Below are 14,723 nucleotides of genomic sequence, written 5' to 3'. Positions count from 1 at the left end.
GTGTGAAATATTTTTTCTTGAATTCCATATTGCAAATAAAGGAAAATCAGTAGTTAGATTGTTTAGAGGAAATTGCTTAGTTTGTGTTAATATCTCAAGTAAATAATATAGTTCCGCTCTCGCTGACCCAGCCTCAGGATGCATGGCCCAGCTCTCATTACGGAGCCAGGGCACCTCCGCCGCCATCCCAGCCTGGCTTTTCCCATGGCTCCAACCCGAGTCTTTCGACAGTGGCCGCTCTGGGCACATGCTCTATGGTTGTGGGCCAGCTGCCTGCAGAGCATACAACCATGGAGCGTGCACCCAGAGCGGCCGCTGCCGAAAGATTCGGGTTGGAAGCCGTGGAAAAAGCCAGGCTGGGATGGCGGTGGCGGTGGCTGAGGTGCCCTGGCTCTGTAATGAGAGCTGGGCCATGCATCGTGAGGCTGGGAGATGGGTGAGCGAGAGTGGAACAGCTGCTCGTGCAACCCCCTCTCCAGCTGTGCAGAGCGCCATTCACTGGCATTTGGAAGGCGCCAAGCTGCGGGAGCTGGGCGGCGGCGAACATGCGCTCATGTGGCTTGGCAATACCCCTAGGTCAGTGAATGGTGCTGTGCCCAGCTGCAAAGGGGTTTGCCGGGTGGCTGCTCATGAGCTTGGTCCCTTCATGGCTGTTGTGTTGTACTGCTGCAACAGCGCAACACAGCCATTCACCCATGAGATTGTGTCCAGCTCTTTGGGAACCCGCTCGCAAGACAGCAGCCACCCGGCAACCCCCTTCTTCAGCTGGGCACAGCATTGCTCACCAACCTAGCGGTATCCCGAAAGCACCAAGCAACACAATCACCTTTGCCTCCCCCCATGTTCCTGCGGCTTGGCACCTTTGTGATATTTCTAGGTTGGTGAGCGGCGCTCTGCCTGGCCGGAGATGGGGGGTTGTCCAGGGAGCTTATATGTGGGAGCGGGCTTATATTTTTGCCCACCAGAAAAATGTGGCATCGCTATATTATGAGAACATGTCGAATTTTCGAGAAAACACGGTATTACAGCAATGATAACTTCCTCTCCTTGTAAATCAGACCCAAGATTTATAAACTTTTATAAGTTTATAAGATTTCTAAAAAATTATAAACATCTATTTTAAACTAGTTTACCTTGGCATTGCGCATACACACACACACACACACACACACATGAAAATTAAGTTAATGACACATCAATTTCATTATCTCTGAATTTCTTGTATTCATGCCCCTTTTTGACCCAGCATGAAATGAAGTTCAACTGTTACTTGTTGGCTCTGAATAAGTTCTAGGATTGATTCATAATGTTTGCTAACTTAATAAAAATGCTTTAGTAAAGTTTTCAAATAAGACTTGTAAGTTACAGGGCATTTTTTTCCTAAAGTTTTCCCAGAGAACTATTTCTTTTTAGAAACATTTTAAAAACAATATTTCTTTCTTTAAAGCACAAGAAAAGTAGATATAGCATAACAAAATGTCCACAAAGTTGAGATAAAATTTCCTAGAATGAAAAGTAATGATAAGAAAAGGAATTTTCCCATCAAAAGTTTTAAAAAAGATTTAACTTTTGAAAAACTAATAAAACCAAAGTCCTTGTAGTAGAATCCAGTAGAGGTAGTTCTCAGCTTATGACCGCAACTGAGCCCAGAATTTCTGATGTTAAGTAAGACATTTGTTGAGTGAGTTTTGCCTCATTTTATGACTTTTCTTGCCACAGTTTTTAAGTGAATCACCACAGTTGATAAGTTAGTAACATGGTCAAAAGAGTGCAAAAGGTGATCACAGGATTTTGGAATGGCAATGGTCATGAGTCAGTTGCCAACCATCTGAATTTTGATCACATGATCATGGGGATGCTACAAAGGTCATAAATGTGAAAAACGATCATAAGTCATAAAAATCCAGCAAGGATACATCAGCCTTCAAGTAGTTGGGTCAAATGAGATAAAAAAATAAGAAAAACTTTATAAATAATTGAATTAAAATTTAGTAATGCTTAAAAAAAGAAGCATGCGGAAGGATCATTAACCAGCATCTGGAAATCTAACATCATTGAACAAGTTTCATGAACAGATTAATAAATTACTTTTTAAAAAGGTTTTCTGTCACACCATGTGTCTGAGAGGATTCAATAGCAATGATTGCTCTAGAACATTTTTAGAAATTTACTAGAAATTCTTTTGGATAATCCAAATTTGTCTACATTTGGGGTCATTGTTACTCATATCTCCGCGGGCCTCCCCCCGCCCCCTTGCAGGCTGAAATAAAGCTTCTGGGGGCAGATCCGCCCCCCCCCCAATGCTACATTTGTCCCTCCGGGAGCCTCCCCCAGCCCATTACAGGCAAAATGGAGCTTCCAAGGGTCAGATCCATCCCTCTGATGCTCTATTCAGGCCTCTGTGGACCTCCCCCAGCCCGTTGCAGGCTGAAATGGAGTTTCTGAGGGCTGGATCTGGAAACTCCATTTTGGCCTGCAATGGGTCAGATGAGGCCTCTGGAGGCCGGAACAGAGTGTTGGAGGGGCATTACCTGTAGTAGTTGCTATACAGTGATAAAACAGTTTAGCTTTTTAAATTTATTCTTGTAATTTAAGATATTTTGTATGCAGAGGTTGTGATAACACGAATACATTACATATTTTTATTAAATTATCCCAATGCTCTGGGTTAACTTCTGAATTACTAGCTATACAAAGAAATAGTAATAAATTCCTCTAAGATTATTTTCTCATAGTCTTGTTTTTGTATTGCAGGTACTGAGAAACAGTAGATGTAATTTTGGAGAAGCACTGTCGGTAAAATGGCTTTAGCTGGCTGCCCAGATTCCTTTTTGCATCATCCTTATCGGATAGTAAGTTATAGTTTAAATAAATTGTCTATACTCTGATTGAATGTTCTCTCAGCAGATTGCTTTGTTTGATACAGTGTTTCTCAGTATGGGCTAGTTTAAAGTGTTTCAGCTTCAATTCCCAGAATATACAAGAAGAATTTAACACTGGATAATATGAACTTTAAAATTGCAGTCTAAAATGAAAATACTGTACATATAAATATACATACACGTGTGTGCACGCACGCACGCGCGCGCGCACACACACACACACACACACACACACACACACACAAAGGTACTCCTTCATTTACAAAAGCAATTTAACCAAAAATTTCTCTTAGGTAAGACATTTTATTAATATTTTACTACCTTTTATGTCTCAGTTTTAAGTGAATTATTGCAGTTGTTTTAAGTTAGTAACAGGTCATACTCATGCTCAAAGTGAGATGTGCTAAAGGGAGAGCATTATATTGGGCTAAGGTAAAACTCATCCTCTGATTTGGGAAGTTAAGTTGTGCAAGATACATAACTGTTGCCAGAGATATTTTGTCTAAGATACACAGCTGGTGTAGTTTCTGCTATCTGCTGTAGAAACCTGAGTTATATCACTAGCATCCAAGTGTCAGCCTGTGTCAAATAGACATTGCTTAAGTGTGACTCTTTTTGCTCATAATCCAAAAATAATAAATGGGCAGAAATCCTAGTCAGTGAGCTTGTCGTAAAGTGCTTGTTTGCTTGTTTATGTCCACTTGAAATCTGTCTTATAATATCAATGGAGCTAAACTTATAGGGAAGTGTCAGCTTCTAACAGTAGTGTAACATTCTAGCGTCATATTCTAGTTTCTACTACTCTCACATTTTCAATCACATGCATAGTGAAGCATTAGAAACACAATCCTAGATTTGTACTTGTGATGAAATTTGGAAGTAACTCTTTAAATGTTTTTTTTGTTATTTTTATTTTTTCTTGTTTTTTCCTTTCCTCCTTTCTCTTATATTTTCTATTCTGTCTTACTTTATTCTTTACTTTCTGAGATTATTTTTCAGTCTTTTATTGTTATTTGAAAATGATAAAGATGTCACAAAAAATAAAAAAATGATAAGCTGTTAGAGGAGAACAGCAATTTTGAGATTAATCTGTCAGATTGCTTTGCTCTATTGTAAAATTTGGAAGAGATGAACATTATGGACCAAAATGAACAAATAGTCAAAAACATCCTTAAATTTTCTATATGTATAGCCTCACCAGAAAAACACTTGGTACAGTAAAAAGTCTTTGATGAAAGTATTGATGTAATAAAAAATGATGGACAATGAAAAGTACTGGAAGTTTCACTAATAAATTCGAATACATTGAACTTTGCAAGACCATAAGAAGATGTATCCAACAAGAAATCTGTCAGCTTAATGTGAAGCTTGTGTAAATGGTAATTGAAGATAACAAAGGGATTGATAGAGCAAAATGGAAACTTATAAATACAAGAAAGAAGGGTTTTCCATTAAAACATACAGATGGCTCTGTTTGTAGAACAAGACAGGAAATGTTATAAATAATTGGTAATTCTATTCAGAGCTATACAAAGATTAAGATCACTCAAAAGTAACAACATCCATAAGAGAGGAAATGCCAGACATTCTAGTGGAGGAAGTATAAAAGTATGAAAGCTGATGGTCACAGTTACCACAAAATACTAGCAAAACTATAACTCAGATGCCTCAGAAAAGAAAAGAAAAATTTGATACATGGAAAATGCTGAAGTGGTTCTTATATATAAAAAAGGGGCTAGATGATTTAAAGAACTATTATCCAGTAAACCTTCTTTCATTCATCTACAAGGTTTTCACCAAGATAATTGCAAGAAGAATATGGAGAACATTAAATGATGCACAGCCAAAGGAGCAGGCAGGGTTCAGAAGTGGCTACAGCACAATGGATCACATCCAAGTTGTTCTGCAAATCATTGAAAGGCATAACGTGTACATGTGCATGGCTTTTATTGTCTGCGAAATGGAATTGTGGCTCAGTATTCCAGCAAGCAATAATTAGGACATTGTTCAACCAACGCTTACATATACATACTGCAATCAATATGTGAAAAAACAAAGGTGACAATTTGCCAAAATATGCAGGGGCATCATGAAAAAGAGATGGGTTACATTTAATGAATTCACCAAAGAAAGAAAAAACAATATATTTGGAGAAGAAATAGACGTAGTAGGCCACTACTTATATCTTGGCCAATGGATCTTAATCAAAGGTGATGCAATAAAGGAAATTGAATTGCATGTTAAATGTGGCTGGCAGGCATTCAGCAAGCTAAGCATAATTTTAAAAAACAACTTCCTCCTATGTCTGAAGATAAATGTTTTCGATCAGTGTGTGCTACCTGCTCTAACATTTGCTTGTGAAACATGGACATTAACCTTACAATTGATACAAAAGCTACGAGTGGTGCAAAGGACCATGGAAAGATATGTGCTTGGAATTACAAGACAAAATAGAAAAACCCATGTGTGGATTAGAGAACAAACTAAAATATACAATATCATCAAGAGAGTAAAAGAATTGAAATGGAAATGGGCTAGTCAGGTGAGAAGAACTACTGATGGCAGGTGGACCAAGGTAGTCATAGAATAGATCCCACTTGATAAAAAGGATCCATGAAAGAGATCTAAAACAAGGTGGATCAACATCGACAACATCAGCAAGTACTGTGAGCCCAGTTGGCAAAAGAAAACTCAGGACTATATTGGTTGGAAACATGCAGAAAAGGATGGCATCCAGCAGGGGTTAAACAGTAGCTAAAATGATGTATTTTTCAATAAAAATTAGAAAGCAAAATAAGAAAACAAAATGTGTGTGACAATTTCTTAATATATAAGGAGTGTATGCATGTATATATGCATGTATATATGTAGGTATGTATGTATCATCCATCCATCTATGAATGTGTTCCACTCTGATATGATATTATCATATATATTAATTGTTGTGGAATAATTGTTTGGATGAAGCAAAGGTGTAATGTTGAACCTAAAATATCATAGGGAAATATCAATCTATGTATTAATCTACGTATTGGAAGTATTAATCTATATATTAGAACACATACAGAAATTGCAGTACTCCAGTGCTAGGTCTGAATGTTAGTTCTTCCTCTCCATCAGGCTAAAACACACTTTAACAAAATTCGCGGTGATTAGGATAAAGCAACATTATTCATTTTGGACCTCTGGGATCCTCTGGATATCTGCAGTAGCAGTCACTACTGGCACAACTGCGCAATTAGACTCCATGTTTGTGCAATACACATTAAAAAAGGTTTAGTTGTCCACTTTTTTTTGAAGGGAGAAATTCGTATTGTGGTGGTCCCTACTTTAGACAATGATCTGGTCAAATTGTTTTACATTTTGTGAAGCTAAATTTCATTTTGTGCTGTATCTCAGGATCAAGAAGATGAGAAGATATTTGCTAAAGAATATTTGCTTGTAAAATGCTACTATATTTCTATCAGTGTATTCACTCTTTAGCCATTGCTCATTCCACATTCCGTAACTCTGGTATCAGTTGAGTACAACACAAGCGCTCTTAAATTAATTAAATGTTTATGTTGTGTATGCCATATTCTTTCCTTCAGGTGAAGGAATGCATTACCTCCTTTGTCCTTAAACAAATCAGCAATGTCTATGCCTAGAAACATGGAATCATGTGGCTTGAAGGGACCTTGGAATCTTGTAGTCCAATATCCAACGCAAGACTGCTTATTCCATCCCAGACAAATGGCTATCCAATATTTCCTTGAAAAACACCAGCAACGAAGCATCCACAACTCTGGGAGACAAGCTGTTCCATTGGTTAATTGTTCTCACTATCCATTAGTGATAGTGGTTGCATCTCTAGCTCCTACCCATTGCTTCTTATCCTCAGGTGCTTTGGAGACTAAATCAACCCCTGTGCCCTGTGAAAGCTCTTCAAGTATTGGAAGGCTATCATGTCACCCCTAATCCTTCTCTTTGTTAGGCTAGTTTCTTTAACCATGCATTGTATGATTTACTTCCAGTGCCCTTATCATCTTAGATGCTCTTCTCTGCATTTTTCCTAGGGCTTCAGCATCTTTGTATTGTGAGGACTAGAATTGGATACAGTATTCTAAGTGTGGCCTCACTAGTCCAGTACAGTAGTACTTTCACTTTTTGTGTTCTTGATGCTATCCCTCTAGACTGCATTGGCATGGGGGGGGGCAGTTGCAGCAGACAGTTAGTTCATGCTTAAGCAGTGGTCCACCAGGACACCCAGATTCCTCTCACATGTAATACTATTGAGCCAGATACTGCCTTTATCTGTATGTTTGTTCCTAAGTGCAGGGCCTTACTTTTCTCACTTTTGAATTGCATCTCTTTGGAAAGGGCCGAAATCAGCCTATCTAGTTTGATATCTGCTGTTTGGATTGTAGCTCTTAAATTATTGGCTAATGCTTCGCAATACCTTTCATGTGTTGGTGGATAAGGTACAAGTGATAAACTTTGAAATGATTTGGAGTCAGGTCACCTAGGATTGTATTTGTACTCTGTTGTTCTTCAGAGATACTTACAACTCCATAGTCTCACCATGGAATGTGTAATTTCATTGTAACTACTCTTGTAATAAATTTATGGGATAGATTATTCTGAGACAGAGAATGGCCCTGTGAATGTACCTCTCTGAACTGCTTCTTCATAGGCATTGAAAGCAGATCTCTGTATATCTTGTATAATGTTATACTATAATCATTGCACTATCCTAGTCCTCACTCAAATTTTAGAAGCTAGCAAAGTTGCAATTTCCAGTACTTGACCTAATTATCCAATTTCTATTACTTGGGTAATCATAGGCTTCTTTCATTAGTTCTGATTTGTGCATGTCTTTCTGTAGCTAAATTTTGTTTTAAATCTTCAGCATATAATGTAGATGTTAAAAGGTTGGTCCAATTTCTGCTTAATTTTTTTGTTTCACTGCCTAAATTTAAGGCCTATATGAAATTTTTATTTTTTCATATTGAAGAATTATATCTTTCCCCAGAAAGGTTTAATTTCTTTGTCATTCTGTTTTACATTTCATGTTAGATAAAATGTAACTTAGTTGGAGCAAAGAATTTTAAATGTTGATGTTGAAAGAAATAATAATATTTTAATGTCTTTAACATTCAAATGCATCCCTTGGAAACTATCCCATATCTTGCAGTGCCTCATACTACAGATGCTTCCAGGAAACTATTCTAAACTTCTGTCTTTCTCTGGTTTTAAAAAAAATACAACAGTGAGAATTGGCAGTGCTTACTTATGTTCCTGGAAGTTCAGATTGTAGTTCCAAAATTTCTCAGAAAAATAAGATGACTAACTGCATGCACTTCTATTCTTACGCAATCAGGAGTCACAGCAGTAATCTGGCACAGTCACTTGAACACTTTATTATGTAGTGACATAGTCACTGGTATTTATTCCAATAGAACAATTAATCACGAAGAAACTGATAGAAATCTATGGAAATAATCCACTTGAATTGATCAAAATTGACTTTCTGCTGTCATTCTAATTATATAAATAACAAAATAAATGCACTGGATTCTCTCTTTTCTTAATGTTAGACAAAATACATGTACCTGTGAATAGTTAAAATATCTTGTATACAGGGCGGGGCATAACCTTTTCCTAGGGGGTCACAGCAACACTTGTAATAACAACACAAATAATTCATACACCATTCGAAAGCCCATCAAAAACTGAGTTTATTGACACGATTTAATAGTCAGTATGACCACCATTAGCCCTTCGAACAGCATTCAAACGAGGTGGATAAGAATACAACAAATCTTCAAACAGTTCCGTTCGATTTTCCAGATTTTTCAACACAGTTTCCAAATTCATTCTCAAAGTTTCAACCGAAACAAATTTAACATTTAATAGCTCATTCAATTCAGTTTTTTATGGGCTTTAAAATGAGGTGTCGCGGAAGTTGTAAACTGCTGTCGATCTTGCTGTGACCCCCTAGGAAAAGGTTATGCCCCGCCCTCTGGAAAATCTGGAAAATCGAACGGAACTGTTTGAAGATTTGTTGTGTTCTTATCCACCTCGTTTGAATGCTGTTCGAAGGGCTAATGGTGGTCATACTGACTATTAAATCGTGTCAATAAACTCAGTTTTTGATGGGCTTTCGAATGGTGTATGAATTATTTGTGTTGTTATTACAAGTGTTGCTGTGACCCCCTAGGAAAAGGTTATGCCCCGCCCTGTAGATAGGAAATGCTTATTTAAAAATAAACGTGATATTTAAAAAGTTACTGCTTTTAAGACAAAAAGACCAACTCTTCACAAATGTTTACATTCCCATTCTATAACACATGCTGCAGAAATTGTAAGCTTTATGTATATACACTATAATGACCATTTTGTCAGGAGAACCCACTACTTACATTGTATCACTCTGCAGCAACACTATCAATAGTCCTTGAGGTACAACAGGCCTTTTAATAACTGTTCAAAGTTATATCCCCCCCACTCCTTAAAGCTACATATGGTTTCAAAGTTACAATGCTGCAGTGCTCCCATGATCATTTGCCTGACAACCAACTACAGAGACTCTGCAACACACCCACCCACTCACCCACCTATCCCCCCCCCTTCCTCTTCTTGCCCTGCTAGATCCCCAGAGGCACTGGGATTGCTTTGCCATTCTATCAGCTTCTACACATTCCTCCCCATCACCAGATACCTGTTGTGGCGGAGCTGGCAGCAGATTCGGACAGTGAGGAGGTTGGTGAATATGGGCCAGTCCTGGAGTCTGGGGAAGGCACTGACGAGTGTTCTGCATCGGAGGCAGAGATGGGGCCAGGCCCGTCTGACAATTATCAGCTGATATCGGAGTCAGACATCAGTGAGGCAGATGAACAGCTTGAGCCTTTTCCCAGTGTGCGCATGCACAGAGTTGCCAGATGAAGGGAACAGCTAAGGAACATGGGTCGACTTGAGAGTAAGGCCACAGGTAAATGGCCCCTCCCATAGAGAATAGAAGAGGAGTGAAAGGGGAGGGATATTTGCAGGAGACAATTAGTTCATTCCTGCGTTCTTGCCAAGTATTGTGGTGTCTGAAAGATATCAGCCTGGCTACTCTCCAAGCCTAATAAAGGTTGGTCATTGTGAACTATTTTGAAAGACAGTGGGAGATGAAAGACTTTGTTGAAGAGGAATTCACTGTAAATTAAATAAAAGGGATTTATTGGGACGAGGACTCGGCTTCATGCTGCTGGGGAAGCCTAGGTCAGTTACCCTTCGAAGATATCCAGAGCTCAAGAAGTTGGGGTAGGAGGGCCACACTGAGTTGGACTGTTGCTGGGCCACATGGCACAATCGAAAAGCAGTCTTCTGATTTGCTTTCCTCACTATGCTTTTCTCCTCAGAACCAGAACCACTCACTTTACACTAGTGTGCTGGCTCTGGGGAGCAAAGAATTTCAGGGAAGCAAAACCACAGGAATTCTCCTCGATTGTGCTACATGTCTCAACTATAGAGCAGCCTCCCCTACCTTGACTTCCCAAGCTCTGGATATCTTTGAAATGTAAGCGTGCAATTGTGACAGGGTGGGGAGTGATGAAATCCAGAGAACTATAAAGAATTCCCTACTTTGAGGTTGATTTTATCAAAAGCCTTATTGAAATCCAACCACATTATATCCTCAGCATTTCACTGATCCAGTAATATAGTTAGTTTGTTAAAAAATAAGACTTGTCTGGCATGGTCTGGTTTTGACAAAGCCATGTTAGCTTCCAGTTATAACTTTGCTTGCCTCACAGTTTAGTTGTTTGATTGTCTTTTTCAGGATCTTCTCAGGTATTGATGTCAGGCTGATTGTTCTGTAGTTTCTTTGGGTCCATTTCTTTCCTTCTTTGAAGATGGAAACTATATCATCCCTTTTCCAATCATCTGGTAGTTATCTGATGCTTTAGGATCTTTGAAAGATATGGTTCACTGGTTCTGAGATAATGCCTGACAGCTTCTTCAGAACTCTGGGATATAGTCCCACCCGGATCTGGGAATTTGAATTCGTCTAGAGTAGTTGGGTGTTCTCTTACCATTTTCTTGCCTATTTTGATTTGTATTTGTAATCTGTTCTTTATGATACTGTTTCTAATAGGTTGGGCTATTTTTTCCTCTTGTTTAAAGATAAATGCAAAAGCAGTTCCACTTCTCCCTGCTGCTTGTCACCTCCTTGCCATCTTCTCCCATTAGTGAACAGTAATGGCCATTAGTATTTTACCAGTTAAGGATAATGCTGTCTGCATTTCTGATCCTTTCCAGTATGTGTGCTGCACTGATATCCAGGCTATTTATAATAATGCGTGACCCGTCAAAAGCGCGGACGGCAAAAGCGCGATCGACAAAATCGCGCCTTTGACGTCATCACAGCGCGACGAAAAAGATCGAAAAATTCAAATAAAAATTAATAAAAATTAAATTAAAGCAAGCCGATTCACATAAAGGTAAGGGTTAGGTTTAGGGTTAGGGTTAGGGTTAGGTTAAGGGTTAGGGTTAGCTTTAGAGCGTTAGCGTTAGCGTTACGGTTAGGTTAAGGGTTAGCGTTAGGTTTTTCGTTACTTTAACGGTTAGGTTTAGGGTTAGGTTTAGGGTTAGGTTAAGAGTTAGGTTTAGGGTTAGGTTTAGGGTTAGATTTGGGGGGCTTAGGGTAAGGTTTTCGCTTTATTTTTACATTTTTCGAACTTTTTCGTCGCGCTGTGATGACGTCACAGCGCGCTTTTGTCGAGCGCGATTTTGTCCTACGCGCTTTTGTGGTGGAACCATAATAATGCACTATATGCAACATTGCCTTTAAAGATAGTTTGGGAACCTCAGCTACTGCAGACGAGGCTGTCAGAGTTTGGTCATGTGATATCTATGTTGGTTTCTAGTTATTTCTGAATCCAATTTTTAAGTAGTTTTGGGAAAAGTGTTTTCACCCATATCAGCCTGCTTATTACCAGCCTGCTGATAGCGGTGGAAAGCTAAACAGTTCTTCAATTCTGGCACCCTTTTACAGACCTTCAGGGAAGATCTTAATTCTGCTTAACTTTCTTTTCAATAAACAACGTCTGTTAAGTTGGTTTAGTATCAGCACTTATTTATACACTATATGTCAGTGATAGCGAACCTTTTTTGGCTCAAAAGTGGGGAGAGGCAGGGGGGTTGTGTGCCACACCCATAATGCAATGTGTGACCCCCAGTGCACATGCGTGCATGACCAGCGTGACCCCCATTTTTAACATGCTTTTTTCACCCCCCTAGCTCCAGAGGATTTATAGGAGCCTGGGGAACACGAAAACACCCTTTCCCACCTCCCCCTGGAGGCCCTCTGGGGGCTTCAGGAGCTTCCCTGAAACCTCCGGAGTGCAAAAAACCAGCCCTATGGGCAAACTGGAAGTTTAGGAACAGACTTCCGATTTGCTCATAGGGCCGGTTTTAGCCCTCCGGAGCCTTCAGGGGCCTTCCAGAGGCTTTCCTGAAGGCTCTGGAGGGCAAAAAAATGACCCTACGAGCAAACCAGAAGTTACTTCCGGTTTGTCTGTAGGGTTGTTTTTAGACCTCCAGAGGGTGCCGGAGGTTGTTTTTGGTCAAGGCCAACCATTTCGCATACCAACCTGATGAGGCTGTTTGAAGATGCACCCCACATGACACCTTAGGGAGTTGCAGATTGGACACTGGGTTGGGGAATGGGGGGGAGGGTGCTGGGTAAACGTTTGATATGTATATGTTCCTGCCTTGCTGGCTCAAATCTTACTTTCCTTTTTGCTGTTTTCACATCATAGCTAGTAAAAGTACTTTATCTCTATTAAAATGGAGTTGAGGTTTTTCATTCTTGGATATTGAAGGAGGCATGACTGACACCAGGCTCCTATAAAGCCTCTGTAACCTGGTGAGGCCGAAAAATGGCCTCGAAAAAAAGGCATGCGCGCTGGCCAGCTGACAGGGCAATGCCTCACAGGTGTGTGGCACATCTGCCATAGGTGTGTGGCACACCAACAGGCATGTGGCACACGTGCCATAGGTTCCCATCCCGACTACATGTAATATAGTTGTGTTTTCTATTTGTTGAAAGCCGCCCGGGATTAACTTTATATTTATCATTAGAACATATAGCTTTTAAATAATATTTTAAAATATTTATAAAATGAAATGGACCATTTCATTGGGCACATATATAGAACACAGTGCTCATTTTTATGGAGTATTGCTTTTGAATTTGCTTATAAATGATCTGGTGTCAGTAATGAGGAAGTTTTACTGCTGATATTTTACTGATATATATATCTTGAACTAATTGCTTTGTAAAAAATCGAGAAATCTTATATAATAAAAATTCACTTTCAACTTTTGAATACTGTGATAACCGTGAATGGCAATGATCAGTAATATTTTTCTTCTTTTTTGATGTTTATTTCTAGGACCCTGTTGATCAGACTTCGGCACATACAGGTCGAGATCTAGTGGAACCTGGATACCAAAAACAATCAAGTCACATTTCATTAAATCACCAAGGAGGTAAGGGAAATAAGATACAGACATTTTTATTAGGCATATAAGGAAAAGAAAAAAAACAGCAACATAACAACAGCATACAATTTTAAACATTATAACATTTTCCTGTTGGCAAACCAGAAGGGTTCAAAATACTTCGTAGTTGAAATGTCCTGTTTTTGTAGTTCAGAACAGTTGCTCTGTCTTTATTCAAAAGGTTTGAAGTTGAACAATCCAGGTTTAAGCTTGAAACTTTTCTGGCCATGTTCAGAACAAATCAATATCAAGTTTGAATTTGTAACATTTCATTCTGCATCCTTCTAGGGCTGACTGGGTTTTATCCATTTCTTTGAATATATGTTAAAAGAAAATATGCACGAAGAGATGTTAGGATTTTTAAAACTCCCAAAGTGCTATATGGTTCAAATAAATGAGATGAAATGAAATGGAATTGAAGTAATTTCATGAAATACAACAGAATAGATTGTCACATAGTGGTAGCTGACTATGTCAATAGGACAATGTGATAATTATAGTATTTTTATTCTCCTTGTTGAAATTTTGATTATCTTTAGCAGAAAGATAATTCTCTTCCCAAATATGTCAAATCAATTATTAGTTCTCTAATAATCTCTATACCTCTTCCACAATCCATTTAGAAAGCTTCAGTATTTGAAGCCTCCCTGGATCCCTGGTTATTATTATCATCACAGCGGTCATCATTTCCTTCCTTTGGCTGATGTTTTTGGATTCCAACTGGGAATAGCCATTTGTTGCAAAGCAATAAGCTAATAGCAGAACAGCATCAAAAGGAAAGGCAGGTCTCATGATTTCCCCAGTTAATGGTTTACACCATTTGTCCCAGTTTGCCACGAATAGATTACCAAGCAGGAAAAGAAAGAATTAAGAAAACTTCTGAATTGCTTTTACCTGATTAAAGTTTCTCTTCAACCTTTGGCAAAGGTAGTAGAGATGTAACTAGCTTTCAAAATTTTAGAATGTATTCTACAAATCAATATATGTGGGCATTAAAAGGATGGCTGTTCCTTAGGTATGGGAACTAGTTGACTGCCTGTAGCCTACATTTTTTCAGCCCTAGATTGGAAAACCAACAAATCTCTCCCCCTCCCTCTCTTTGTCTCTGTCTCTGTCTGTCTGTCTCTCTGTCTCTCCCATCTCCCTCCCCGTCTCTCTTTCTTCCATCTCCCTCCCTCCCTTCCCCCCTCCTTCTCTCTCTTCATCTGTTTTTTAAATATATTATTATTTTTAAATGTAATTTAACTAAAGGTTTTTAAATAGAAATATATATGTAAATATGGTTTATCTGTATGTGTTTATAATGGCTGA

The 14,723-nt window shown here is 38.8% G+C and overlaps 1 protein-coding gene across 8 annotated transcripts in view; it reads left to right on the top strand.

Moving 5' to 3' along the window:
• The window catches only part of GRB10 (growth factor receptor bound protein 10), a 148,945-nt gene that overhangs the window by 41,265 nt on the left and 92,957 nt on the right, over positions 1 to 14,723 (top strand). For 6 of the 8 annotated variants that reach the window (XM_087713175.1, XM_087713177.1, XM_014053614.2 and 3 more), the window contains 2 exons: positions 2,755 to 2,852; positions 13,304 to 13,400. In XM_087713175.1, the coding sequence (XP_087569301.1) occupies positions 2,802 to 2,852; positions 13,304 to 13,400 (148 nt within the window). In that variant the 5' untranslated portion in view covers positions 2,755 to 2,801. The remainder of the gene's footprint in view (positions 1 to 2,754; positions 2,853 to 13,303; positions 13,401 to 14,723) is intronic. The other 2 variants (XM_087713172.1, XM_087713171.1) reach the window with 1 other exon arrangement.

This window comes from Thamnophis sirtalis, unplaced genomic scaffold (assembly GCF_051295495.1).
Source record: "Thamnophis sirtalis isolate CommonGarterSnake01/CBP01778 unplaced genomic scaffold, rThaSir2_p1.2 scaffold_4, whole genome shotgun sequence".
NCBI lineage: Eukaryota > Metazoa > Chordata > Lepidosauria > Squamata > Natricidae > Thamnophis > Thamnophis sirtalis.
This window is presented reverse-complemented; position numbering and strand designations above follow the sequence as displayed.